The 27,873-nt window shown below is 43.8% G+C and overlaps 4 protein-coding genes across 7 annotated transcripts in view; 2 read left to right on the top strand and 2 right to left on the bottom strand.

Moving 5' to 3' along the window:
- Window positions 1–2,853, bottom strand: part of usp7 (ubiquitin specific peptidase 7 (herpes virus-associated)) — a 32,706-nt gene extending 29,853 nt beyond the window's left edge. The window contains exons 1-2 of one of the 4 annotated variants that reach the window (XM_012873104.3): window positions 2,627–2,853; window positions 1,757–2,041 (exon numbers count right to left, since the gene is read on the bottom strand). In XM_012873104.3, the coding sequence (XP_012728558.2) occupies window positions 1,757–2,041; window positions 2,627–2,660 (319 nt within the window). In that variant the 5' untranslated portion in view covers window positions 2,661–2,853. Of the gene's footprint in view, window positions 1–1,756; window positions 2,042–2,626 lie in introns of those variants that run through there. The other 3 variants (XM_012873102.3, XM_021321822.2, XM_021321821.2) reach the window with 3 other exon arrangements.
- Window positions 2,854–9,793: 6,940 nt separating this feature from the next.
- Window positions 9,794–18,971, top strand: c16h16orf72 (chromosome 16 C16orf72 homolog). The gene is made up of 5 exons (XM_012859944.3): window positions 9,794–10,198; window positions 11,236–11,316; window positions 13,181–13,248; window positions 13,469–13,679; window positions 16,536–18,971. Exons 1-5 carry the CDS (start codon window positions 10,003–10,005, stop codon window positions 16,865–16,867), a joined length of 888 nt encoding a protein of 295 aa, XP_012715398.2. The 5' UTR covers window positions 9,794–10,002; the 3' UTR covers window positions 16,868–18,971.
- Window positions 18,972–20,036: 1,065 nt separating this feature from the next.
- Window positions 20,037–23,349, bottom strand: dctn5 (dynactin 5). The gene is made up of 6 exons (XM_036148284.1): window positions 23,177–23,349; window positions 22,974–23,042; window positions 22,752–22,870; window positions 21,552–21,663; window positions 20,620–20,722; window positions 20,037–20,517 (listed from the first exon to the last, which is right to left on the bottom strand). Exons 1-6 carry the CDS (start codon window positions 23,222–23,224, stop codon window positions 20,420–20,422), a joined length of 549 nt encoding a protein of 182 aa, XP_036004177.1. The 5' UTR covers window positions 23,225–23,349; the 3' UTR covers window positions 20,037–20,419.
- Window positions 23,350–23,551: 202 nt separating this feature from the next.
- Window positions 23,552–26,445, top strand: ndufab1b (NADH:ubiquinone oxidoreductase subunit AB1b). Its single transcript, XM_012873101.3, has 5 exons — window positions 23,552–23,766; window positions 24,896–25,015; window positions 25,237–25,324; window positions 25,948–26,053; window positions 26,133–26,445. The coding sequence occupies exons 1-4, from the start codon at window positions 23,596–23,598 to the stop codon at window positions 26,037–26,039; spliced, it is 471 nt and encodes a 156-aa protein (XP_012728555.2). The 5' UTR covers window positions 23,552–23,595; the 3' UTR covers window positions 26,040–26,053; window positions 26,133–26,445.
- The last annotated feature ends 1,428 nt before the right edge of the window (window positions 26,446–27,873 follow it).

Raw genomic sequence — 27,873 nt, 5'->3', positions numbered from 1 at the left:
ACAAGTCTGCCCGGACCCTAAAGTTGACATCTACGAAGGGCCGAATTAAAGCGGAGACTCTGCTGTTGCTGCGTGACGGACGCGAGTCCCCGCGGGTTTCCAACCGCTCGCCCCGACTGCAAATCGATCAAACAAAAAAAACACAGATCATTAAAAATGGCGAGAGCTCCGAGCCGTTTGGTCCTCCATACAATGAAGCAGCAAATCCCCGCGCTGCCTACCCCCCACCCCACCACCACCGCCACCACCGTGCGGGCCTGCCGTGCCGCACCACTGACAACAGTCACTTCCCCAGCCTCGCCAAACGTCTCACCTGAAACACGTATCAAGGCGGCGGGTTAAGCTCGCGGGGCCTTGACTTTTTTGTTGCCGTTTGAAACGGTTGCGGGTAAAAAACGCAAACGATAAAGCGGATGCATCGCGCGGAACACAAGCCGCCACTGACGCATCTGCGTTCCCGTTAGCCACCTAGCAAACAGTAGCTACCTAATGATCCGCGGCCGCTTATTAGCAACGTTAGCTGTGAGCACCGACACTAACCGGGATGCTAAAACCCAGACCGGGTGAAACGTGCGATAAAACTGCCAACTCCGTAGACCACACGTTGAGGAGAACGCAAAAGAGAAAGAAAAAAAATGCGCACCGGGTTAGCAACCGAGGCCCAAGCGCTCTAGCAGAATCGAAAAGGCCACCATTTTGAAACGCCACACACCCCCCTCCGTTAGCATCGGCTAACTAGCATGCTAACCAGCGATGACACAAAACGAACTGGGCCTTGGAGCTAATTCGCTAGCTCCAAACGGGTTGTCTGGCGGTGTCCGCTGCGTTATGAGAACCGTGTAACCACACAGAGGAACTAGTATACGGTCTCCGAGTGTGTATGTTAATAAAAAACGTTAACATAGTTGAATTGTGGAGCGTTTCACCATGTAATTAGCAGGCTTCGGTTCAAACACGCTGCTATAGCGCTCACCCTCGTCGTGCTAGCGACGTTGCCTACCGAACGGTTCGCAAACGACAACAAATTGGATGGGGGAAAACTAGGTTTTAATGGCAGGAGAGAGCTGGTGGGTTACGCAGACAGGATCTTTTTATCTGCCAAGCTCCAGCTGTGAAGCGACGATCCAATTTGCCGTGAAAAGGATTCGTGCGATTTTTTTAGGACACAACAGCGCTGTTTACAAATATTTGAGGTTATCAACAGTCAGCGCGACCTGGAATTTGCAGATCGTGTGTCCAATCTAAACCAGGGATGAGCTAATAAACTTGTTTAGATTGCTTGTCACAGCAGCAGCGGCGGCGGCCAAGCCGAACGGCGTGAGAAACGCGGCGGACGACGAGCCCCGATGAATGATTTATGTGGTGGGGTCTCTTAGAAACGAAGACAACCAAAAGCGAATGGGTTTTTTTATTTTTTGTATTCGCAAATTATTTTTTTTTTTAACGCAAACGTTTGGGGAGGGGAGACAGATTAAGCACGGTGTGCCCAAAACGCAAAATGAGGTCAGCCTCGCAACGATTATGCTGCAACGAGCGCACAATCAGCAGAAATCCAACCGGCTACCCTCAGCCAGCCTCGGGCCTTGTTTACTGTAACGTTGCGCTATGGCTGCAACAACAACAAAAAAAAAAAAAAAAACTTCGCATATGTGCCATGCGGCAGGTGAAAAAAAAAAAATTGTATCAAGCATTTTTTTCTTCTTCCCTTTTGCAAAAGGCATGTCCTCCCCCCCCAACCCCCCCTTGTCCTGCTTACCTTCCATCTCCATGTCCTCCGGTTCGCTGAGCTGCTGCTCGCCGGCTTTCTGCTGCTGCGTGTGGTGGTGGTTCATGTCGCCAGCTGCTGTCGTGATGCGGTGCTCTCTGCTATCTCCGTCACCCTCGACCTTGTCCGGGGCAGGCTCGGCGGGGAACCGGCTTCTGGGCTGCTGCTGCTGCTGCTGCTGTTGCGGCTGAGGTGTGGCGGCGGGATGCGGAGGTGGGGTGGACAGGTCTAGCCTCAGCGGCCGGGCCTGCTCTGCTGCGACCTCGGCCTTGTCCGCTGTCAGCGCCGGGGAGTGAGGAGGGGAGGTCAGCTGGGGAGCGGGTAGAGAAACGCGGACGTTTTTGCTCGCTATTCGCCCAATCTCGGCGCTTTTGTTGGGTTACACGTCGCTGGCTGATAGGCAAGGGGGCAGGTCTGGGACTCCTGGGGGGGGGACGGAGACCCGTTGAAATGAACTAAATCAACCCCGGGAAACGGCGGCTTTGCACCCTCGGCAGCAAAATACCCCGTTCGCGGCGAGCGCTCGGCTACCTGACACTAGGCAGCCAAACGGTAACAGAGTTGCAACAATGAAAACAAAGGCTCATTTGCTAGGAGACAATTAGCAAGTTTGCCAACGGTATCCCCAGTCCGTCCGCTCCTCCGATTGCCCAACGACCGGGGAAGAACGAAGGGAGAAGCTATCCATTCAAACCAGTTTCCACTGATGGCGATTTGGAAGTTCACGGAGACGAGAGTTACCAGGGCCCCGACAATAAACAACCCCCCCACCGCAAAAAAAAAAAAAAAAAAAAAAAAAATTAAACGTCCCTAAAACGACAAACGACCCAACGCGGCTCCCCGCTGCATTTTAAAACTAACCTCTCGTCTCTTTCAGAGGAATTTGCCCTGTCATGCGACGCTGTGCGGCGGCTCTGAACCCGCTTCTCCCGCGGCTTGTGATGTGTTGGGTCTGAGGGAAATCTCAAAATGGCGGCCGCGCTCTTCTCTGAAATGTCACATCCGCATGGTGATCCAAACACGAGCCCATCCCCGGCGAGGTGCACGTCTGCGTTTAACTCACATTGGCCCGGCGTGGTCCTCACAAATTGGAGATAATGCAACTAATAGTGCGTTTTTGGTGTCGGAGTAAAACCAGCACGGTTTATTTGAGAAATGTTTATCCGCAATTTTTTAAACGTATGTTGTATGGATAGCAAAACGATTAGGCAATATTAAACAAATGCAACTTTTTTATATTAGCGTTGCCTTCCCAAGGCATAAGTAAACCAAGCTGCTGCTAACCTCATCCAAAGGCAGCAGGGGGAACCGAAGAGCACACAACTTTCATACAAAGTACAGGAGTCAAAACTTCCAATTTGCAGTTAAAGCTGCAGTAGGTCACTTTTGTGTAAATGTTTTTTTTTTTTACATATTTGGCAAATCTGTCACTGTGTGACAGAAAAAGGTGAGACAGATAATTTGTTAAAAAAAAAAACTTCCCTATGTCTTCCCAGTGGTCATACTGTCATTTGCAGAAAAAATACACGCTCCCGGTCATAAACAGCCAATCAGAGCCAGGTGGAATGTCTGGCTCTGATTGGTTGTTAGCAATGCCGATCACTCATGTGTATTTACTGCACACAGCCCTCCCCCTCACAATGCTACCGTCATTCAAGGTCAAGGTTGCCGGTGGGCTGCAGCTGTGTGGAGATATGGTGCGGACACAACAGGCTTTACGTAAAAACGGTCAATTTCTTGAGTGGCGCCTGCTCAGAAATCAAAAACAGGCAACTGGAGCAGCACGATAGGCTCCTCTGGGGAGGGAACTATGTGCTTGTTCAAATGCAAAGTCCACGGTTTTGTCATAGCTCCCAACTGCAGCTTTAGGGTTATGAATCCTAAGTCGGACTTGTCCAAGAAACTGAAGCTTTGGACCAGAAATGGAATCATAGCTAACTTCAGTGAGTCGTTACAAGAAGAAAAAACTGAAAAACCTTTAAACAATACAGCACAGTGGCACAGTTGGTTGCACTGTTGCCTTGTATTTTCCACCTGTGCAAGATTCTTTCTGAGTACACTGGCATATCCTACAATCCAAAAACATGAATGTTAACTATTATTTCTAAAGTGCCTTTTGGTGAGAGCGTGTGCATTCATGGTTGTTGGTCCTGTGTGTCCCTCTGATGGAATGGTGACCTGTCCAGGGTATACCCTGCATCTCATCCAATGACTGCTGGAGATGGAGAACCAATTTAAAAAAACAAACAAAACAAAAAAAACAAGGTTAACTAATAGAATAGATTAGGTTTGATGTTTGTAACAGGCGGGATATAGTTTAGCGTGTATTTATTTTTTCTTACAGGCCTGTCAAAAAATGAGGTTGCATGCTGTGAGAGCCGGTGGGTTTTGTTAACATATCAGGATCTTTGGATATCAAATATCTATACAAAAATAATCAGCCAAAAATAATCAAAACAATGAATACTGACCTTTTAAAATTTTCTGTCTTAAAAAAAAAAACACTTTCAAATTCTGTTCCTGGTAAGTAATAAATTGTGAAAATTCCTATGGAATGCCTGCAAGGAGGAAAGCTTGAAGAAAAAGATGACTAATGTTCGACAGACAGAACGTTGTCAAATGCCAGGCTTCTGGAATAATGTTCTTTGAACAAATCAGAGTAAAACTGAATTGTTTGGATCCAAAAGCAGCGAATGTGGTTGGTGTAAACCGAATACAGCATTCAAGGAAAATAACCTCATGGCCATATGATTTTTTTTCTATTACTTCATAGTTGTTTGACAAGTAACAGAAAGGTTCTTAAAAAAGATTTTTTTGTTAATTATCTGCAATTAAATCACTTTCTTTTACAGAGATAAATGAAAAGTATTGGAGGTGTACATCGTTTTAATGTGTCGTTATAAGGAACTAAATATTTAATATTGTCTTGATTTGGAGCTATGCTTGCTTTTTTGTGTTATTCTTGTCTTGACATAGCCTGGTAAATGATTTTTAGGGAGAAAGGTCGTGGTGTATCATGTCTCTCTCTTCAAAATCAAACCATTACCAACAACTCATGAGCAGTCTGTCCTGTCAGATTAAATCTCGAATCTTCAGATTTTGATGGAAATGTCTCCATCTAGCGGACATTCAAAACTTTCCAATAAGACTTCTGCAGGATCCAAGAACATTTTATAAGGAGAGATGGAACTACAATATGTGGGCCATTGTTCAGTTGAACAAGAATGGAATACAATAGAACTTTATTGTCACTATTTGGTAGCACTGAAACACTGTTCAGCAGCTCTGGGTCAACAAAAAAACATAAATACAGCAATATAACAAAAAACAAAAGCATAGTGTACAACAATACAAAAACCAAAGTAAAATCTAGACATACATTTAAAAGAAACAGCAGAAAACTGCAAATAACCTTAATTCCTAACAGAGCACTTCACTCTCAGACTGCAATGGTCCGCTGGTGGTTCCTAGAGTCTCTAAAAGTAGAATGGGAGGCAGATCCTTTAGCTATCAGGCTCCTCTCCTGTGAAACTAACTCCCAGTTTTGGTCCCATGAGGCAGACACCCTGTCTACTTTTAATACTAGGCTTTAAACTTTTCTTTTTGACAAAGCTTATAGTTAGAGTGGCTCATGTTACCCTGAGCTATCTCTATAGTTATGCTGCTATAGGCTTAGGCTACTGGAGGACATCAGGGTTTGTTTCTCTCACTCTACTGAGTTCTACTGTTCTCCAATTTGCATTACGTGTCGTCATTTCAGCTTTTAACTTTTTGCTCTCTCTCTTTTTCTTCATAGTAGGTACACCTGGTCTGGCGTTCTGTTAGCTGACATTATCCAGGGAAGACAGATCACCCACTACTACCATCTAATGTAGAAAAAATTACTGGATCAATGTGTGCTTCTGTGCTTTTTTGTCTGTCTTGTTGTATCTCTGCTCTGTCTTCTGTAACCCCCAGTCGGTCGAGGCAGATGACCGTTCATACTGAGCCTGGTTCTGCTGGAGGTTTTCCTTCCCGTTAATGGGGAGTTTTTCTTTCCACTGTCGCTTCATGCTTGCTCAGCATGAGGGTTTGCTGCAAAGCCATGTACAATGCAGACAACTCTCCCTGTAGCTCTACGCTTCTTCAGGAGGACTGGATGCTGGTTGTCAAGACTGGGTTTCCTTAGATAGGAAACCTTTTTTGACCAATCTGTATAATCCGATTGAAATTTAATTTGGAAAGTGCCTTAATATGACATGTTTCATGAACTGGCGCTATATAAATAAAACTGAATTGGAAATTGAATTGAAAATACAGAATACTGTTTTGTGTAAGGATATACTATATAGGAAGTTTAAAATATGCTCATTTCAAATTTTATTTTGATTTGATTTGTCAATGCAGATGGATTTTCAGTTGTTAAAGCTGCACATTAAGATTTTTTACTAAATCAAATCAATGAAATATTTTTAAAAATCAATTACTGTAAAAAAAGAAAGGTAAAAAGAATAGTATAGAAGCATATTTCCCTCTTCCTGTTTGAAAAGAAGAAATGTTTCCAAAATGTATCCTATTGCCTAAAATAAGGAACATATAGTTCTATAGTAATTATTGCTTCTACACTGTTCTTATTTATTAAATAAAATAAGATGGTATGTGAAAAAGCCAAGTTCACTTCACTCCAACAGCTTGTAGAGCTGCCTTGGACCATATCAGTAGTAATTTTCTGTCTGAGTATCACAGTCATTGTGGTGGAATTTTTGACTCACTCCTCTTAACAGTTCTATAGTTTGTTTTTGCACTTTTTTGGGAATCCTCCATAGAATTTAATTGCCGAGGCCATTGCTTGGTCTGGGCCGTTGTAACTCCTTTTTTCAACTACTGACTGCGAGGCGGCCATGTCCCATGACTGCAAAACAAGTCCTAATCATCTCTTCACCACCGTCCCCGACAGTGGTATGAGGCGTTTGTGCTATTTGGTTTTCACCAAATATGTCCATTTTCATGATGGGTAACCATCTATCCAATGAACATGGTTCAGAAGCTCTTTGTTCAGATAAAACTCTTCGTAATGCTACCACACTGATGAGAGGAGGCTTTTTTTTTTCAGGCAACTGCTCTACACAGATACATTGATTGATGAATGGCGATAATTTCTTCTGTCATTTCTGCTGTTTTTCAAAAAGGTGTGCTTTCTTTTTACTGCAAGCATAGACAAACAGTGAAAATAGTAAATTAGCAAGAGAATTATTAAGGTTAGCAATATTATGTGACAATATTTAGACAATTAATGAAAACCCTAAAATAAATCACCAAGGACTTGTTTAAAAATGGTCTTGAGATCAGAGTTTAAAAGAGTTTTGTACCATTCGGAGTCTCTTTGTTTGAGCTTCAGCATTGTGAAAGGTGAATACAAACTGGTAAATCTATAACTTGGCAATGAGCTTTCTAAAGTGAAATAAAAACAAGACTAAAGGCATGTTGTTCAGCTCTAATGGCTCAACAGAACCTCTTACACTGAGATTTCTTCCCTGCCATCCAAGAAGAATTTCATTATGAACGAGGCGTGAAAATGGGGTGCGCTGTAAAACCTGCTGGTTGTAGAAACTCAGCGATAAGATCCGCCTTTTTCCACTTGTGTTGTTTATCAAAAATCGAGCCTTTGTTTTCCAGAAGCAAACTGGAGATAGTAATCTATGTTTTTTATTGCTTCTGGTCTTAATTATTGCTATGTGTTCATCTCTGGCATTAGTCAGGCTTCCATTGCTCAATGCCAACACTTCATATATAACGTCATCCTTTGATTTTTAACTGGGACGTGAGCACGTTTTAGCAGGTCTGCGCTTCCCTTCACTGGCTTCCTGTTTATTGCTGAATTCATTTTAAACACCTCTTGTTTGTCCTTAAGTCCTTTAATAAGGCCCCGTTTAATCTGTCTGACCTTCTGCACCCATATATACCGCCTTGTTCTCGCAGATTGGTGGTTCCCTTCCAAAGGCAGGATGTGAACAGCAAGAGGTGACAGAGCTTTTTTTTTTCTATTGTAGCTTGTAAACTCTTGAACTTTTATTCTAAGGCCTTCAACTTGCTAGTGTGAGATATTGGCTTTGTCTGTGTTTTTATAGTGTTTGTTGCACTTGTTTTATAAATAAAGTGGTATGATCGATCAGGATTAATAGTCTTGTAAGGTTTTGACCAAGGAGATTAAACAAGATTTGTGATGACATATACTCTGAATTAAAAATGACATTGAAGAAATTTCAACTATATAAAACTATATAAAAATCTCAGATAACCCAAAAGCTTCAGGTTGAAAATTTCTTTGTTAACAATCTCAAAGTTCCCACTATCTCTAATGAAAGAGTTGGAGACTGATCTCAAGGAAGAAGAAATAAGTATGTCTGGTAAAATTTTAAGATCCCGACTGACTGCCAATTGATCTTTATGAGAAATACAAAATCAAATTGTTAAAGTCACTAATGGAAATGTAGCTAAAATCATTCTAAAATAGTAACCTGCCAAAATCTATGACATGGGTATTAATAACATCACTGTCGCAACCCGGGAAACCCAGACGATATATTTGTAAATACGAGAGCTATGAGTTTACTACAGGAGTAATAAGCAAAATTTCAATATATTGGATAGAAAGAACTAAAAAATAATGATGTGAAGAACTAAAGGTAATATTTCAGATGGACTATGACATGACGTCACACCGCAGCTCTCTGTGTTGTTCTCCAGTCACTTTTTTACATGTACATGCGAGCGCCTGTACGTGCATGTGAACAGCTGCCATTCAGGGCCTAGACCCTCCCTGCCCTAGAATACCACAGTCAGAGCAGTACAGTGTTGGAGCAACATGGCGGCGAGCACCCCCAGCAGATCAAAATGTTCTCTTGCTAACAGCATTATCACGTTATGAGTCACTTACTTCTTCACTTTAAATGTTCCTCAGAAAGGTGATGCTGTTTTGCTGCGTTTTTGTCCTTTACAAATATGTGCACTGAAGGAGACGCGTGAGAAGAGAGAAAGGAGGGCCTGGGTTTTGTTTTGGTCTACAGACAGTGCTCAAGCACCACCTAGTGGTAAAAATTTCAAGCAAACCTCTGGCATGGAAACTGCAACAAACTCTTCCAAGTGTAGTGCACTTGGACCTAAATGGTCCAAACGAGGATTTCATAATGTTAGAAAGATCCATAACATTATCCATAATTCTCAGGCTCTTCTTTCTCTGGACACTGAAAAAGCATTTGATAAAATAAAGTGGCTTTATTTAATATTTGAAAATATTTGATTATGGCAGTAAGTTTTTATTAAAGTGGATTTAAAAATTTAATTTTTTCAAATCCTATCACACAAATTCTAACAAATAAGAACATATTGCAACTCATTAAAATTAACAGAGGATGCTGGCAGGGAGGGCCTGTTTTGCTACTACATTCTAAGTAATACATTAAAACCTGAAATCTGTGGTCTGTAATTTATCTATCCTCATATGCAGATGCTATACATTTGTTTATTACTGTCTCACTAAATACATTTCTGCTCTTTAGAAATTGATAAAATATTTGTTGTCATCTCAGGATCTACAGTAAACAACACCAAATCTGTTATTCACCTGCTGGATGTTGTGCCCATGGATTGCCACCAAGAGGTGGGATCCACCTGCTTCTTCGCTGCCTTTTCTGTATTAATGAGGAGTTGGTGAACATCACACCTGTCCATTCATCTGCAATAATAATATAATAATAATAATTATTATTATAAATAATAATATAATATAATATAATATAATATAATATAATATAATATAATATAATATAATATAATATAATATAATATAATATAATATAATTATATTTGAAAACTCAAACTCTTTTTGAAGTTCTAGTTGTATTGTGTCAGTTTCCGGATGGACGTGTTGGAAAGCCAATCAGAGAGCGTAAAGACCTAAAGCCCACCCACAGTGTAATTGTAGCCAATGGGTGTTGACATCGCTAGCACTGGGTGGGGTGAAGTACATAACACGGTTGTGTGTCTTGTATATATCCCGACGTCGGCAAGTCGAGAGAAATAGTTGCTAGGCTTGTCTTCCGAGATAGTCGGGAGAGGCAGCGGTGCTACATTAGAGGACAAAAAAGGAAAAAATACACAACAGTATTTATGAATTTAATTATATAACACTATATGTTGTCCAGATATTATCAAATAAAAAGTTAGAAACGAATTTCCTCCGAGCTCCGTTGCACTAAATGGAGGAGAAGAAGGAAGACGGGGACTCGGAGATACAAGAACACGGACCGGAGCACTGGTTCTCAAAATGGGAGCGGCAATGTTTAGCCGAAGCCGAACAGATGGAGCCGGGCGAGGAGGAGGCCGACAACGACCAGGATAAACTCTGGCATCTCTTCCAGAACTCCGCCACTGCCGTAGCCCAGTTATACAAAGGTCAAAAAAGAAACGCATTCTTTTCAGCCTGGTATAGCTCAGCAAGCTATTTTACCGACTGCTAGTTGGTTAGCAGCCTGGCTCTGTATCTACACAAATTGTTGGCTAAATGCTAGCTAGCTGGTTAGCCAGCTTGCTATCCCCGGTATCAGGGATAGCGTTTACAGGTGACTTCAAGCTAAAGTTAGCTGGCTTGTGGTTGCCAGTGATTAGCATTTATTTCTTAAACATACCTCGAATGTTACGCGCTATTTTTGTCTGGCTAAATCAAGCGTAGCTATTTTAAATAAGTGTTAGCGACTAGTTTCTTTTCTATTATGTCGTTTGTTGACATTTAAATAGATCGTAGCTAACTTAACATTAGCCAAGTAGTTACAAAATGGCGATGGTAACAACAGTCGTAGCTACGCGACATTCTCAGCTGACTGTCAGCGTTAAAGAAAATGCTACTAAGTGTGAAAGTGGGGTTTAAAAAAAAGCAAGGAAATGAACCTTTTACAAGTTTAATGGCAATACGCGACTGCACGGTTGTTGGAGAAGAAAACTCGCGTTTTCCTGCTGAGTTGGGGGGTCTGCTTTTCGGCGACTGTTAAAATCACAAGATGGCGAGATTAATATTGGCTCCCCGCTTTTCCCCCCGTCTAGTGTTTTTTTTCTTTTCTTTTTATGTTAATACGCCACAACCGCGGCGCGTGTGTCCGGTGCTTTTTGTCGCGTGTGTCCGTTTCGCGAGCCCTCTAAACTTTCCTGCTGAGGGTGCAGTTAAGTTCGGCGCTTTCTCCCAGCTGCCCTGTTGGCCGTCTCGCTGCCTGCTGACATCTATTTTTATGCCAACCCCCCCCCCCTCTCATCTCTGCAGCCGTAGAGCCCAGACAAAATGGCGTTTAAAAGCGAACCTCGCTTCCCAGCCCGACCCTTGCGGCGCTTCGGGTCGCAGTGTGCCTCACGCGGGGGGTGTGTGGGGGGAGAGCGTGTAGCATAAAGCTCCGGTGTGTTGTGGAATTAACGGTGACCCGTGGTCTCCTTCTCTCCCACAGACAGGGTATGCCACCAGCAGGGCCTGTCGCTGTGGGTGCCATTTCAGAACGCCGCCACGGCAGTGACCAACCTTTACAAAGGTAACTGTCCCTAAGATTTGCATGTTTTTTTTTTTTTTTTAAGATGAATTTAAAAGTTTAGACTTTAGGGTGGTCACAGCTGGCAATCAGTGCAATGTCTCCACTTACTGTTCCACCCAAGATGATGAAGTGAGCAGGTGTTCCTGTTGTTTTTGTGGAGTCAGTGGTGAGGGGGGCGCTTTTGCTGGATTAAGTTAACCTCACAAAATCAAAGCCTGCACAGGTGACACTGAAACACTTTTTTACAAAAGAGCTAAATTGGCTGACTTTACATCTCATGCCGTTTAGTCCTTATACAGCATGTGTGACAGTGCCAGGATAAAGTATTCACACCCCTTCAACTTTTTCATGCTGTCACTTTACAACCTCAAAATTGATTGAGTTTCTGTCTAGACCAGTAGAAAGCAACAGTGTTGCGCAATCTTTCTTATCTGTGCTTCATAGATCTCTGTGTACAATTTGGGCAATGTCATTAGTGTACGGTGCGCATCTGCTGGCTAAATATTACATTGGCATATAAGATTAATGTTCATAACATTTAAAACCTATTGGCCAACAATTATTGGAGTTCTTTTGTGATTATGGTTATGGGGTCCTGGTAAGGATTTTATTTCAGCGTAGCGGTGGCACCCCGCCAGCGTGTCGTTGCGGTCCCTGGATGAATTCCCAAAGCGGAGCGCTGCGTAGTGCAGTTCGAAGGTAGCCGCTGGTCAAGCTAATGAGAGCTAGCGTTAGCTAATGTTGTCCGGGAGGTTTATAGCTGCGCTGATGGACGTTCACGAGCTGTACTGACTTCTCTGTTGCTCTCAAACATCCGTGTTGAGCTGATCAGGGTTTTAAGAAATGAGCGCAGCGGTCTGATTTCAGCGTAACGGTCCATTGCGCTGGAGAGAACCCTGAATACAGCTCACACTGATACTGTGATGACGATACATTCACAATATATTATGGAGCCCTGTGAAGTAGCATATAATGGGATTTGTGGATCTGTTTTCTGTCTCTTCGAGCCGCTGCTTTAACGGACACATTTCTCACCTTAATTACAGCTGCAAGTCTTTTGGGATATGTCCATGCCGGTCTTAACCAGGTGATCTTCTGTTCCAGTCTGAAGTCTTTCACAGCCTATAACACATTATCTATTTTCCTTTCAACTCACAACAGTAGAGCATCACCACCGTACGATGTTGCTGCCACAAAGTGACGGCTTCTCCCACCCGAGCCGCCGACCTCCTCCACACTTGCCATGTTCCTCTGGCTGCTTCTCTGATCGCTGCTCTCCATGCTTGGCGTGCCGGTGTTGGTGGGCAGCCATGTGTGCCATATTCATTTCATTTTTCCATGAGTCACTGGACCTCCATGAGACGTTCAGAGCTTCGGTATTTTATAGCGTGACCCTGCCCTAAACTGGACCCTCCACTGGTCTTCATGATGCTGTTTTTTTCCTCATGTCTGTTTTTTACTGAACAGACCTTTAAGAACGTCACTGAGCTGCTGCATTTATACTGAGGATAAAACTGACATGTGGACTTTTATCTGCAAATTAGGGGACTTCTGAAGGCGGTTGTTTGGACTGTGGCTTTTATTACAGGATGTTAGACATATCACATTTTTCAGATTTGTAAAAAATGTAGAAAATGATGGCATTTGACGTCAACTTCACTATTATGTGCTGCTTTGTGTTGGTTTGTCACACCAAATCCTTTACAATATGTTAAAAGGTTGAAGGGGTGCAAATACTTGTGTAAGGCACAGCGTGTAGTAATGGTTCACTTTCATTATAAAGTATTGTGCTGTTTGACTGTTGATTATTGGATGAGTGACGGCAGAGTTTTGAGCTGATGATCAGTGACGTTCTCCATCACAGAGAGCGTGGAAGCCCACCAGAGAAGCTGTGACCGGGGCATCCAGATAGGGAACCAGCGACGTAACAAGGTGGGTCTGTCTCTGTTGCTGCTGGCTTTGCTTTCCTCTTTCTGGGCCAAGCTGTCTTGTCCTCAGCGTCTCTTGCTGTTTACACATTCCTCTCATATTTGTTGGCGATGTCGGAAACTGTTGATTTCAGATTGGAATCACACAGCAGCTGCCGACAAAGAAAAAGAAACGTACCAGAACTCAGTCCGGTGTTGATTTCTTTGTTGTTATTTTTTTGCAGGATATGCTGGCTTGGGTGAAGAAGCGGCGAAGAACCATCCGTAGGGAGGATCTTATCAGCTTTCTGTGTGGCAAAGCCCCCCCACACAGGAGCAGCAGGACCAACTCTCGCCTGGCCATGGTGGCCCCCAGCCGGGCTAATTCCCCCGCAGAGACCGGCTCATCGGTGGAGACCGACCTGCAGCCGTTCAGGGAGGCCATAGCTCTGCACGGTAAGGAGGGTTCAGCCTTGCTACGACGCGGCCGTAATATACGAGAGACGTCTGCTGCCATGTGTGAGGTAGTCAGAAGTGGCCATTGCCAGGTGCTTATTGTGAATGATGGATCCACCAAGGGTTTCCACTCTAAATACTGTATGTAATGTACTGATGCAGATCTCTGCCAACAACTCTTGTTGCTAACATCTGTGCTTTAGGTATATTCTGCCACATCAGACCTGATACAGGTCAGCGTTCTGAAAGCTTATTTGTATATGAATGTTTATTGTAATTTTCCAGCCAAATACATTTTTTTGGAGGCCTAGACATGCAAGAAAACTCACCAGATTTTGCACGTGCATCAGTTCTGCATGAAATTTAGGTATTTCAAGGATGTTAGAAAAATCTGGATGTTGCAATTTTTTGACCAATCTGTATAATCTGATTCAATTTGACTTTGGAAAGTGCCTTGAGATGACACGTTTCATGAATTGGCGCTATATAAATTTAATTAAACCAACGTCCTGAGAAGCTAAATGCTCGTTAGCAGCCGATAAGATTCAAACGTTCGGGTCAGGAAACACAGACAGCGGTCACTTTTATGCACCATTAGAACAGATGTTAGATATATGCTAAAGTGTTTCCACTCTATATGATCTGTTTCTACCAAAGTGGCGTCTGAATTGTGTGTGTAGTTGTGCATCACGTGACTCGGTGTCTGTGTGTGATATGGCGTGCTTCAGCTTCCGTCGCATGTCACCATTAGATAAGTTTGTTTTGCTGGGGTGAGTCGGCGTTGGCTGGTCCCACCGTGGGAATGTCACACAGCACTTTAAGCTAAATCACGTTTTTTTGATTCTGCCTTTTCAGACGCATGTCTGTATGTGTGAAGGCTCAGTATGTTAGTTTTAAAAAGTTTATATTTGTAAACATATTTCAGATTTTATTTTTATCAGGGCTGGTATTAGAACCAAGGAATCTAATTTGGTTCCCAACATGTGACAAAATGACAATAATGTTTCTTGCATTGAAGTAAACGTGTTCAGCTGGATCTGAAGTGACGCTGGGTCGTGGGTTCGTCTGTCTGGTGTCCCGCCTTTATCTGTAATCTATACTCTTCTTCTATGTTCCATGTGCTTATTATGCTTTGGGACATTTGACACTTTTTGTTCCTAAATATAAATGATTACCCAAATGTAAGGACTTTAACGGCGTAAGTCCAATTCTGTCTTCCTTTTTAGAGGATCAGATTAAGGTCTTCACATTTTATTTGAATGTGTTTGCTAGATATTGGGCATTAAACATAAAAAACTTATTTTCAGCACATTCTCTGCTCAACAGTCCAAAGTCTAAGATTCTGTGTCTAAACACTCTTTGGACCGGCCGTTTGTTTACCATCGTCTTTGATAACAACTACTTTGCACCTTTTTGCTATGGATGCAGTTGTCACCTTGGAAGATCACACCCACTAAAGTATTGAGTAGATTTTTATTTATGTTTTCTACTTGTACGTCTCTGACGCCACTCATGCTGTAGAGTAAACGGTGCACATGTTGTCTTAAATCAGGAGCTTTAGGAAACTATTATAGGAGCCAAAAAATGTGGTGACTCTTTGCATCAGGGCTGCGTTAGACGTCACCTCGTCCTGAAGATGAATGCTTTAAGGCTACAATGTTGTGGTCAAAGTGTTCATACGCCTTTTTGATTTTTCACATTTTGTTAGAACAACGAGCATCAATGGTTTTTATTTGATAAACCAACAATTGCATATCGTAAGGTTGCACCAAATATTTTATTATGGTTAAATAATGAAACTGAAGAATCTTGATTAAAGTTTCAGGAATGATTGCGGAGAAATGTGTGTAAAGTGTGGCGTCTTTTAGTATTCAGCCCCGTACTCTGACCCTGTGAAGCCAATCGCCGTGCAGCTGAGGGTCCACCAACGTCTGATTTAACGTGAATGAGACTTTGCTGTGACGGTCTCAAGGGTTTAAGGGAAAGAAAATCAGTATAGTTTCCCATCCATTCAAGTCCTTTCAGCGTCTTCTGAGGTCCCTTGGGGAAGTTTCTGTCGTTCACGCCCACAACTTATTTAGACCCCGGTGACCAAGATCAGACAGAGAGTGTCACTGGTGGTCATCTAGGCAATGTTTTACAGTAATTTATACAGTAATTTAATGTTTTTCTAGTATAAATGGGTTATACTAGGATAGCCCAACCTTTGGAGACCTCACAGAGATCTGAGCACAGGAAGATTACGGCAAACTTCAAACCTACCAGGACTGTGTTGATCATAGAAGCACAGAAGAAGTGAAGAAATGTAAAAGGGGAAAAAACAACATAAGTAGTCCTGGTTGTAGTTTTTGACCAGTGTTATAGTTTAGTGACATGAGTAACGCTGTCTGTGGTGGAAAATTCTCCTCCCCACTGGAAACGTGGTGGTGGCAGCATCTTCTTCAGAGGAAGCTGGTTGGACTGGTCAGACAAATGGCAGCAGCAGGACAACTACCCTAAACATTCAGCCAGAGGTGGTTTAGATAAAATTGTGACAAAATGGTCCAGTCAAAGTCCAGTTCAGAAGTATGGTAAGGCTTAAAAAGCTTCAGACAATAGCCATCCACTGTTACTGAGCTTTAGACGTTTTTCAAAGACTGAGGGGCTAAAACTTCATCTTTTATGTGTGAAACTGAGCGACGTGTCTTTTAAAAAGACGTTTCAGTCTGCACGTACGTCTCACTGCTGGTGACATAGTGTGGAAAAGTCGTAGAGGTGGGAATAGTTTTGCGAGGCAACATAAAACAAACAAAAAGCTCAGTTTGTTACGGTCACCTTTGAGTAAACCCTTTTTTCTCTTCCTCTGCGCCTCCTCAGGTCTGAGCGGGGCCATGGCGAGCATCAGCGTGCGCTCCGGGGCTCCGGGTTCTCCGACGCACGTGAGCGGGAGCAGCAGCACCACGGGGGGCGCGGCGGGGGGCCCGTCCTCCGGCTCTGGGCCGGTGTGCCGCAGCCGGCGCAACGGGCTCCAGGACGTGGATCTGAACACTTTCATCACAGAGGAGATGGCCCGCCATCTGGACTCTACCGGCTCCGCCGCCGCGGGGGGAGGAGGGGGAGGAGGAGGAGGCACCAGGAAACGGAACTCCACCCAGTGTAGCGACGTCATCACGGACTCGCCCACGCACAAACGCAACAGGGTGATCTGAGCCGCCGCCCGCCTGCCTGCCAGCGAAGGGTGCGGCGGAGCCTCCAGACCCAGGATGGACCCAGACTCCTCAGCGTCTGGGCTGGGAGGGAAAGCAGGGGGCCTGAAGGCTCTCAGTCGCATTTGTTCTTGAATTGTGTTCCTTGTCTCCTTTCCAAACACTAAGTACAGATCCACAACCAGAGCAGTCTGTGTATACGTGTGTGTTTGTGTGCGAGAGAGAGGGAGAGACTAATTGGGATGTTTGGACAGCCTCACACATTCCTCAGACCGAGCTGCCCTGGAAAGGAGACAAAGAAGGAGGTCACCTACTAATTCTGGGATGCAGAGCGCTCTCAGCGAGCGGAAACGCGCCGCGCTGTCCGACGAGCAGAAAGCCACTTCATCTGTGACGCGCGTCCATCCCTCAGTCCGTCATCCTCACCCGTCACCTTAAAAAGCCAGAGAGGGCCGCCATCAGACGCCGCGCTCGCCTCAAAGAGTCGCTCGCCAAAAACAAGAGGAGGGTCCCCTCTCCTGCTCAGACCACCCGTTTGTGTTTTCTGTTACTTCCTGTTTGCCTGACAGCGGTGCAGCTCATCCCCCCCCAGCGTCCCGCTTGTAGCCAGTTTCACGGCTGTCTGTCGGGGCGGACGGCATCCAGACCACGGCTGCATCTCTGAGGCCCCGCAGTCACTTTTCCTCTCCAGCCGCCAGTGTTAAGACGATCCTCTGCAGCCGAGTCACGCCTACACAAACTTATCAGCGTCGCGGTTCGATGAAGAATACAGATGGAGTCTTAGTTTCTCTGATGCCCTTCCTGTGACAGCTCTGACGAGTTGCAATAAGTATTTAATTTTTTTTTTTTTTTTTTGCACTTCTAACTCATGCAAACAAATCGGCTCTTCCACCCCCCCACTTGTGTTTAGGTGCTTTAATTAATAATAATAATTATAATAAAAAAAAGAGTAAAACGATGTGTGCATCCCTGTGGGAGAAGTGATTTAATTTATTCTTGATGTTCTGGCCGCTTGTTGCACATCAGCTGCTCTTGTTTTGTGGGGACGCTTGTTTTGAAAGGAGCCGTGTAGAAGAAACGTGGTTGTTGCAGCGGATAAATCTTGGAAAGATCCTTTAATTATAAGATTGAAAGAGGAGAGCAGGGCAGTCAGAGGCCAACTTTTATGGGTCGAACAGGTAAATGGAACAGAAGCGGGTGTAAAAACCCCGTTTCTAAATCCTGATGAGGCTTTGTGGGATTGGAAAGTTTTAATTTTGCTGACTTGAGACGTCTCTTCGCTCCCCTCTGCGACTTTGGTTTGCACCTGTTTTCGCACTTATTTATTTTGTGTATTCAGAGTTCAAGCTTTCCTTTCTGTTCAGCTGGTGGCTAAAGGAAGAACCGGCTGATTTCCGCGCTTCTGTCTGGAGTTTTAAAAAAGAAAAAGGACAAACGCTGAGATGGAAAACGACGTCCCGGATAATTGAGCGTGAATCTGCTGACATTTGGGGGGGGAAGGCGTCCAAGAGAATTAAGTAATGCTTGTTGGGGCCACAGGAATCAGATTCCCCTGTGCTGGGCACCGCTTTTTCATCACTTCCTGCTGCCGGACTGATGACTAGAGGCCAGAGTACTGCGCAGGAACCCGGCCTGTAAAAACGTCCTCTCCTCGCCGTTTAGCATCTAGCCCTCCTTTTTTGGCCTCAGAGCTCAGCAGGGAGCTCCTGTTGCTGAAGGCGATGGCGTTTTCTCAGCAGAGAGGAGGGGGAGAAGAAATGTCGCGAGACTTTTTCCGCTCCTTTTTTAAACGTTGAGTGACGTCACCCGCAGTTGAGTCGTTTCTGTGCTTTCCAGAGCTGGCCCGTCTGCTAGCGCTTGGGTTTATTTAGAGCTGACTTGTTTCTGTTGCTTTTCCTCGGTCGGTCATGGCCTTCATCAGACTGAATCACGCCACATGATGTCTTCAGAGCCAAAAAAAAAAACAAAACACGATCAGCTGTTTCTGGATACTTGTCTAAAATAAGATGAATGGCTAATCTATATTCTTAACAAATAATTGTTGGTATGACATGTGTGGTTCACGATGTAAAAAAAAAAAAAAATACAATAAAACAGTTCAGTTGAAGTTGTGCGAGTTATGTTTGATAAATCAAAGGAAACGCCTGTGTTGCGGTCCAGAACTAAACCGGTGAAGTATTTCAGAGTGAGGTCGTCTTATTTGAAGAGCTTTGTCTGTTTTAAGCAAAACAAAAAGGTATTTGAACTTGAAAGCTACCTGAAAATATTTTTTGAAGATTTGTTGTAATAATTAAGCAAAAACGTCTTGTACCAACAACAGTTTACACTGGTAAAATGGATCTGCAGTGAAGCACCTGAGATGGTAGTCAGCATGGCTGTAGAAAAGATTAGTGTTTGTGACACAGCTTTTTGGCATTTGATAACTGATACAAAGACCTGTAGGCAATTTTTTTTTTTATTGGAAATTAGCCAATTAGTCTTCAGTCACTAATTGGCTGGGTGTATTGCCCTCTGGCCAATCAGAAGAGTTAATGGTCCCAATAAAGAAAGGAGTTGAGCTCCACTACTTTACTCTCATGATGTTCACTAAATGACTAAAGTGTCACTTAGTTTTCGGTTTAAAATATAGATTTTTTTTTTTGTCATCTACAGAAGTAACTTCTGCATTTGCATTGCCTTTGTTCTACCATATCAGAACAAAAGATCCAGAATATTAAATGTCACATTTTCTCTAAAAACCAGCATAAATATTACACTAGTTAAGGCAGCATAAAATGTAAGCGTAGTATTTCTTGGTTTTGTGTAAGCAATAATTAAAAAAGCAGCCATGGCATCAATAACAAAAGATTAAGTTCGCAAACTTTAGACTTTTTGTCTCCCATCAGTTAATGTATTTTTCCCCCCAGCAGCTGGTCTGACTTTCTCTGAAGTCCCGCCTTGAACCACTAGATGGCGCCAGAAGACCGTATTAAAAAATCCTGAAACGCGCGTTTAGCATATTACTTAATGGCTTGCCATTTTTCTCTTTAGAGTTGCTGTATTTGTTTATTTTATTTTTGCATTTCCAAATACAGAGAACTTTCACATGAACAGACTGCTTTGTAGTACTTTCTGATCTAAGGTGTGGCTCTGTTCATAGTGCTCAACATACAAAAGCTTCGCAAATCATTGGTTTGACAATTTCTGACATTTGCATTTATTTACAGGCTTAAATAATCGAGTGTTTGTTGCAACAACTGTAAAACTTCAGAGATGACAAATGCAAAGCACACAGGGCCACCCTGCGAGAGCGGAATCAATAAAAAGGCAAAAATAAGGGTTCCACAAAGTGAGATACAGAATACCATTTTAGTTGAAAAGCAAAACTACTCAGGTGGAGGCTTACAGCCAATATTGTTGAAGATCTGTCAGTTGAGGTTTGGTCTGTGGCTGAATCCCATTGCATACTACCCTAACGTGACGTTTTGATGACAAAGACGAGCTCTCAAATGTCCGTTGCAGTCCGACGGGGAGCCCATCTGAACAAAGAGCTGCTTTAAAGTGCAGTGGTGTGACTCAGATCTGGCTGAGAGGCAGGAACTTCTGGTAGTAGCTCTTGGTGACGTCAATCATGAGGTCCTGCGTGCACTCTGGGAGCTCTCCTGAAAACAGACCTTCATGGAGCACCAGACAGAAAAAAGAAAAAAAAATGCTGTTAAAAGGCAGGCCAGGGAGGAGAAAGGAGAGACAAATGGTCTGCCGTGTGTCCCGCTGACCTGGACATCCGGAGAAGACTGTGAAAGGCGGCACGACTGTCTCAGGGGGAAGCACCGTGTTGTCTAGGATCTTGCAGCAGTCTTTCAGTACGCATCGACGACCCTATATGCAGCAGAAGTAGGATTTGTGAAACTTGGTTGAATTTAAAACCCGTCATCCCCCAGTAAACAGTATTTTCCAAAACTCAAGGCAGATGCACTCAATCTCCCTTTTTACTCTTAACTGTGCCACTGTTACTGCCTTGTTAGGGTTCTAAATAAAAATAAATCACATTAAAGATCCGTTTAGATCTCAAATCATAACAAATAAAAGGAAGATAGAGCGGTCCCTTACTGTAGCCAGAAAGAAAAAAAAGATTTACGTTCCAAATCTAGAGAATGATTTGGGGGTCTTGATGCATCCTTGCTTTCCACAAATAAAAGGGTTCTGAACTTTCAGGCAAAGTCACGTTTTTTCCCCCCAGACTAAAAAGTTTATAGCACATATTTCTGCTGTGGTCAGGTTTTAAACATAGAAGCTGCAAAACCAGAAAGGAGGCGTGGATAGATAGACGATGGTTTAAGGAATAAAGCCTGAAAATGCAGCCATTTCTGAACACTCTTATCTTCAACAGGCGCCCAGGCAATCATTTCCTACTTTTATTCCATCGCTTTTCCAGATTGTGCATGAACACCATTTCTTCCCCAATAGACATGAAACCATATTAAAAAAAAAGTCAGGAGAAAGTACAGCCTGAACAGAGCAATCCGTTGTTTCAGTGCTGCCTCCCAGGACTTTGTCTCTGCTGCTCTTCACGCCCCTTTAAAAACATGACCACCGTGTGACTGCAGGACACTGAAGGCCGTTTCACTGTTTTTAATTTTTATCTCTGCCTATTAACTGCTCCCTGGGTCTTGGTTGCATGCATGCTCGCTTCGTTTACTTCACTTACTATCACACAGTTCTTGCCGATGTGGACGTAGGATCCGATCTGCGCCGCGTTGACCACGCAGTCCTCCTCGATGAAGACGTGATCTCCGATGTGGAGCGGGAAGAAGGCCACCCTGAAGGGGAAACAGGGAGACAGATGGGAGCAGGCCCGTATTAAGACAATGTGGTGCCCCTGGGCACTATACCTCAAAGCCCCCCCCCCCCCTCTCCCCCTTTACCCGTGCTGTCCTCCGGTCAAAAACATCAGACATAATCAAGGGGATTTCTGTAATGTAATTTACTATTTACTAACTTACACAACTACATGTAGGCATATGAGCAGTCAGCAATATTCAAATATCTCATTTTAAAATGTTGAAATCAAAAAAATCTTGAGTTATTTATCATTTATTATTATTATTGTGACATCAGTGTTCACAAAACGAATAATGCATGGTCTTTTTAACAATTTCAAGTAAATAATGTAAAAATTTATGAAAAATATATTTTTAAAGCATGTGTCATGTGGTGCCCCCCCATGGTTGGTCCCCCTGGGCACTTCAAGGTTTCACTCGCAGATCAGTCTGGATACCCTCCGTTGAAGAAAATTTGGAGCCGTTCACCAAACGAACGTCCAATCAGCGTTGGCTTTGAGGCGGGTTGAGGTGTGACGCAACGAGAAGCGCGACAGTTCAGTCTAAAGAACATGGCGGCTTCAGCCGATGAAACTAGCGTTAGCGCGGCTATCGAGCAAGTTTTATCGGAATTACAGAGTATCTCTCTGCTGAGCTAACGAGCCTTTACTTGCAGCAGCAAGAGTAGCTTGGCTTGTGGTTGTGTTTTCGTCGTCGCTCTGTTACGAGCGACGACGAATCTGATTGGTTTATTTGGCCCGTCTATCACCAACATAGGCCAATCAGCTGACCAGTATTTTCGCCCCTTCCCAAAATTACTTCAACGGAAGGTTTCCAGATGGATATGCGGAGCAAATCTATCTGGCGGAGTCAGGTAACTGGCCCACTGGCCCTTATGGATAATCCGGCCCTGATGGGAGGCATGTAACTGGGACACAAAACCAAAATCAAACAACATCTAAAAGAAGGATTGACAGTTGGGTTACACGGATGTGTTGTGTACTTTGTAACACAGTATCGCCATTTAAGCACCTGAGATGCTCGTAGAACGCGACTTGAATCTGTGGAAAACGAGAAGAATATTTTACCCTTTGCTGAACTTCTTAAAAGGGGGTCGGATGACACTCCGGCTTTTCACGACACAGTGTCTGCCCACTCTGACATTAGCCAGATCCCCCCTGATGATGCAGTCGTTCATCACAATAGTCTGAGGGGGGGGGGGGAAATCACACACGCAGGGCATTAAAAACAGCAGCTCTCTTTCTGCGATAGAGGAGGTGAGATCTGCGCCTTTTAAGCTGCTTCCTTACTTTGCCGTTCAGAACGATGTTTTGACTCCCGCACAGCACAGACTGCCTGCTCACTTTGTTCCCAGAAGCCTGCAACGAGTCACAACAGCAGCATTATTAGCCGGTTCTAGCATCCGACGCCCTTTTTCCAACATTAGCAACCGGCTAGTTAAAGGAGCCGCCGCTTTAGCTCCAAAAAATGTCTCAATCGCCACACGCATTACCGTCTCGATGTACTCCGCTTTGTTGTACAGTATTTCAGACAGCTCCATGGCGAGTAATTACGTAAAAATATCAACGGCAGCAGTTATTACTAGCTGGCAATAACATGTACTTATTATTTCCAGCTCTGCGCTCAGCCCCTTTTCACTTCCGGTGTTCTGCGCAGCCTCATTCTGGGATCGATTGGTCTTACCTCGAGACTTCCATAAAGTTCCGTACCAATTTTTTTTGTTTAAGTTTTTTTTTTTTGTATGAATATGATTTTGAGGTGGTTCTTTAACAAGCGACACAACATGAAGCTAAAAATAAATAGCGGTTTATATTATATACTGGCGTTAATATGATGCGCATGCGCAGTTTGGAGCCCTTGACCTGGATTCTTCTGACTGGCGTCTCATCCGGCAGCAGGTTGTCCTACAACATGGCGGCCCGTGTCCTGCAGCAGTGTGTCCGCTCGCTCGCCCGGCCCTCGCTGAGGCTCTGCCCGGTTAGCGCCGCGCTCAGAGCGGCCGTCGCACCGGCGGTCGGCGTCCACCGACCCGTGTCCTTCGCCGCAGACAGCCGGAGGACGCGGTGGCTGGGACAGAGCAGGGTGAGTCCCCTGCTAACGCGGCGCCGAGCCGCGGCCTAGCTTTAGCAGCTGAGTGACCTACAACGATGTCTTTCAAAGGTACCGGGTATCAGACTCCGAGGCGGCTTTGCCGTGCTCTGTTTGGGCCTTTTCCTTTTCAGCAGAGAGGCGCGTTTAAAACGAGAGTCTGTCCAGGTTCACGACACACTGGGGAGGAATATGTCGGTGCAGCCGCGGTGTTTTGTCACTTGTTAGCACAGAAAGCTAGCTGGTAGCAGGGCTCACTGACATGTGTTGTTGTGTTTGTATGAGAGAACTCAGCTCAAAACGCCTGTTTAAAAAAAAAAAAAAGATGGGAAATTGTACGCTTAAAAAAATGTCCTGTTTTCTATACAATGACAAGGTTGAGAAGGAACACCAGAACACTTTAGTTTCTGCAACATGCACACTTTGGGTTTGTTATTGAAACCCCGAGCTTTCAGGGTTATCGTGTAATGCAAACACCGCCTCGGTGTGCTGGCTACCTGAAATTGATCTGATGTAAATTAAAAGATGGATCACCTTCTCCCCCCTGGAGATGATCTCCACGTCTGCCTCCTCCCGTCCCAACAAAATGGGTCGAACATGTAATATTTATCGTTTTTCTGTTTTAATGCATTAAAACGGCCGTTCTGAAGATTACCCAGAATGCCTTTTATATACATATATGGGTCCAAATGTAACATATAACAACGGTCTCTAACAATTAGCAACGACTCGTAGCTGCAGTCAACTTCTTACTAGCTATGAACCTCATATGGCAAAAATATCAATCTATTATAATAAACAAAAACTTTTTGTACTTTTTTTTAATTTTTTTTATTTAGGAGTTTAATAGTATTCACCATACTATTGACTGCAGGTACAGACCGAACAGCAGGGGGTGCTGTGGTCACATTCAGACCTGTATTTTCTGGACAAAAAAAAGAAAAAAAAAAGACAACTTGGCTATATTCCTCTCAGCCTTCCTGTTGTCTGTTGAGACACTTGCTCTCCATCGCAGCTTGAATGACCCACGGAAAATGCTTAAACACGGAGACCGCACACGGGCGATCCTACGTAGAGTTATGGCGTCCTCAGCGTCCTTTGCTTTCTCTTCTTCGCTGTTTAGATCTCGTCGGTGGTCGTGTTGTGCCGACAGTACGGCGACCTGCCGCCTCTCACCCTAGAAACCATCAAAGACCGCGTCATGTACGTGCTGAAGCTCTACGACAAGATCAACCCAGAAAAGGCGAGTATTAAAGGTTTCTCACAGAAACGGGTCCAGAAAGCCATGAAACTTGATCCCAGTGTTTTTAGGTCTGGAACAAGAAAACAGGTTTATTTTTTTTATTATATAATTGGATTAAAAACGATCCTAGTTCTGACCACATCTGTCACTGTGTGCTCTTCTGGATGACTGATTCCTTTCTGGTAAAGGTTGTCACTAAATGTGTAATTTTTGTCCTGCAGCTCCAGGAAACGTCCCATTTCATGAAAGATTTGGGCTTGGACAGCTTGGACCAGGTGGAGATCATAATGGCCATGGAAGACGAGTTTGGTGAGAGCCGGCGTGCGGTCTTTCTGGAGTGCACGGTGTCCGGGGCGGCTGGGGTTGGTCATCCAGGTTGACGTGCGGTGCAAGGAGAACTCTGCCTTCCTGCAGACAGCAGCGGCTCGTTTTATACCATAAAATGATCTAGAGCACGTGTCAAACTCAAGGCCCGCGGGCCAGAAATGTCCAGAAAGAGAAAAAGGTGATGCAGAATAATGAGTTTAAAGTGTAACTCACCCCAATATCAACTTTCTTTTGCAGATAAACTGTATAAACTGGGCCAAAAGGGTGCTAATTTTAGGTTGCTGTGCATGTTTTTTATACTTCTATGTGAATTGAAATGAAATTATAAAATCAGAAGTATCATCTATACACGTGCACCCAGCCCCTTTTTAATGACTTTAAAGTGGCCCAGTATGGAAATGAGTTTGACTCCCCCGATTTAGAGCTAAAGCTGGAAAAGTCGTTAGCTCTTTCCAGCTCATCGTAAACACGTGCTCACCGCCTCAACCTTCACTGAGTTTAATGTCTATACGCCTCTTCTGGTTAAGATGTTTTTTTTCCCCCACATATTTTGTTGTCCAGTCCGTCTTGTTCAGTGGACCGTTTGTTCTGTGTTTCTGCTGCAGGCTTTGAGATCCCAGACGCCGAAGCAGAGAAGCTCATGAGTCCAGAGGAGATTGTACAGTACATTGCAGACAAGAAGGATGTTTATGAGTAATATTTCAAAGCCAGGTGCGTCCACTTTGCTCTCAGCTTCTCTGCTGTTTATCAACGGCTTTGACACCAAATTTCTTTCACGTTCTGCTTTCAGAGTGGCGTCCGCTCCATGGGAAGTACTTGCGGAGCAGGTCGGCACCAGTTTTTCCACTTCAGCCCCCCCCGTCAGCTCTTCAGTACATCGTGGCGACGTCTGGATCGCCCGCCCTGTCTCATCTGTCACTGTATTTAAAAAAAAAAAATGAACGTGTGCTTGGGAGCCTGGTTATTAAAAACCCTCTTAAAAGAGCATCCATCACAGCCCTGATTTTTATTTTTATTTTCTCTCTTCAGGTTCCAGCCTGTGATATTGATGTATAAGTTTCTCATGAATAGATGAATAAAGGCAGGATGTACGGTTCTGTGAATGCTGCTCGGCTCTTATTTCATGTGAGGGACGTCTGACGTTGCTAGGTAAAAATAAACACCTGGTGGATTTTATAGATCCAGTCATAGTTTTTCACTGAGATTGGGTCTGATGTAACAGTTTTGTGATTTAGTGGCTTTGATGTATCAAAGACTGCCGCTCTCACAAATTTCTCTAAGACCATCACAGGTCACCAGGTAGCCCCCCCCAAGGACCACATGTGGTGTGCTCAGGCCTCTTCTAAAACTAGCACAACCCTCCAGTAAGCTGCATCTAAAATGTTATTTTAGTCTGTTGCTCTACTTTTGTAATCTGTTGTATTTCCATAGGTTTAAGGATTGCAACTATGTTAATTGGCGAACTGTTCTAGTTCAAAGGTCAGTACTGATCAAGTAGCTCCTTTTCAAATAGGTTGGTGTCTGCAGCTACCCAGGACCAATTGGAAGCACTTTAATTGCGTCTAGTGGTCTGAGTTATGCCTAATTTCCCTAGGAAACGTGTTGCATTCAGGTCCCAGAGTCTGCAGAGGCACAGAAACCAAAGTTCCTTGAGTTCCAGTGTGACGTTCCCTCCGGCAGCGAGGATTTGAAGAGCTGTGTGGTCTGCAGGGCTGCAGTGTTTGATCAACTCTTTAATGATATTCTAATGAACCATTAGTGATCAGATCAACTGGCTTGATGCAGAGGAGCAATGGCTCTAAATTTCCCTATACTTAACTTCCCAGAGTTCTCAGTCCTTTACAATCAATTTAACACAAAATATACCAACATTCACCAACTTTAGAGGGCTGGCTTTGAATCTGGACCCTAGAAATGCACCCTGACGTGTTCAATACACCGCTTGGTACGCCGTGTTCACAGCATATGGCTGGAACAAGATGGATCCAAGAAATGACAAAGGTAGGAAGGACACATGCACTGCAAAAACGGAACTAAAAATAAGTTAAATGTTCTTAAAATGAGTGCATTTGTCCTTGATTTGAGCAGGTAAATAAGATGATTTGCCAATAGAATAAGATTTTTGCACTTAAAATAGGAACAATTCATCTCCATCATCTTATTTCAAGTGCAGGATGTCTAATTATCTTATTTTAGGGGTCAAAATACTTATTCCATTGGCAAATAATCTTATTTACCTGCTCAAATCAAGGATAAATACACTAACTTTAAGAACATTTTACTTATTTTTAGAACCGTTTTTGCAGTGTGGGAGGGAGAGACGAGGAAGGATGATATGGAGTGAGGTAGGACACGAAGGAAGGTCACAGAGTAAAGCAAAAGTCAAACACGGGAGGCAGGACAGAGTTAAGGAGGGAAGAGAGGGAGGTAGAAAGGAAAAGGCAGGGAAGTAAACTATGAAAGGGGGAGGAAGGAAAATAACTTGTTCCCATCCTTCACGTTGTTTCCTTGTGCTGGAACTACAAATAGTT

Source organism: Fundulus heteroclitus, chromosome 16 (genome assembly GCF_011125445.2).
Source record: "Fundulus heteroclitus isolate FHET01 chromosome 16, MU-UCD_Fhet_4.1, whole genome shotgun sequence".
Taxonomy (NCBI): Eukaryota; Metazoa; Chordata; class Actinopteri; order Cyprinodontiformes; family Fundulidae; genus Fundulus; species Fundulus heteroclitus.
Note: the sequence above shows the minus strand (reverse complement) of the source record. Positions and strands in the feature narration are given on the sequence as shown.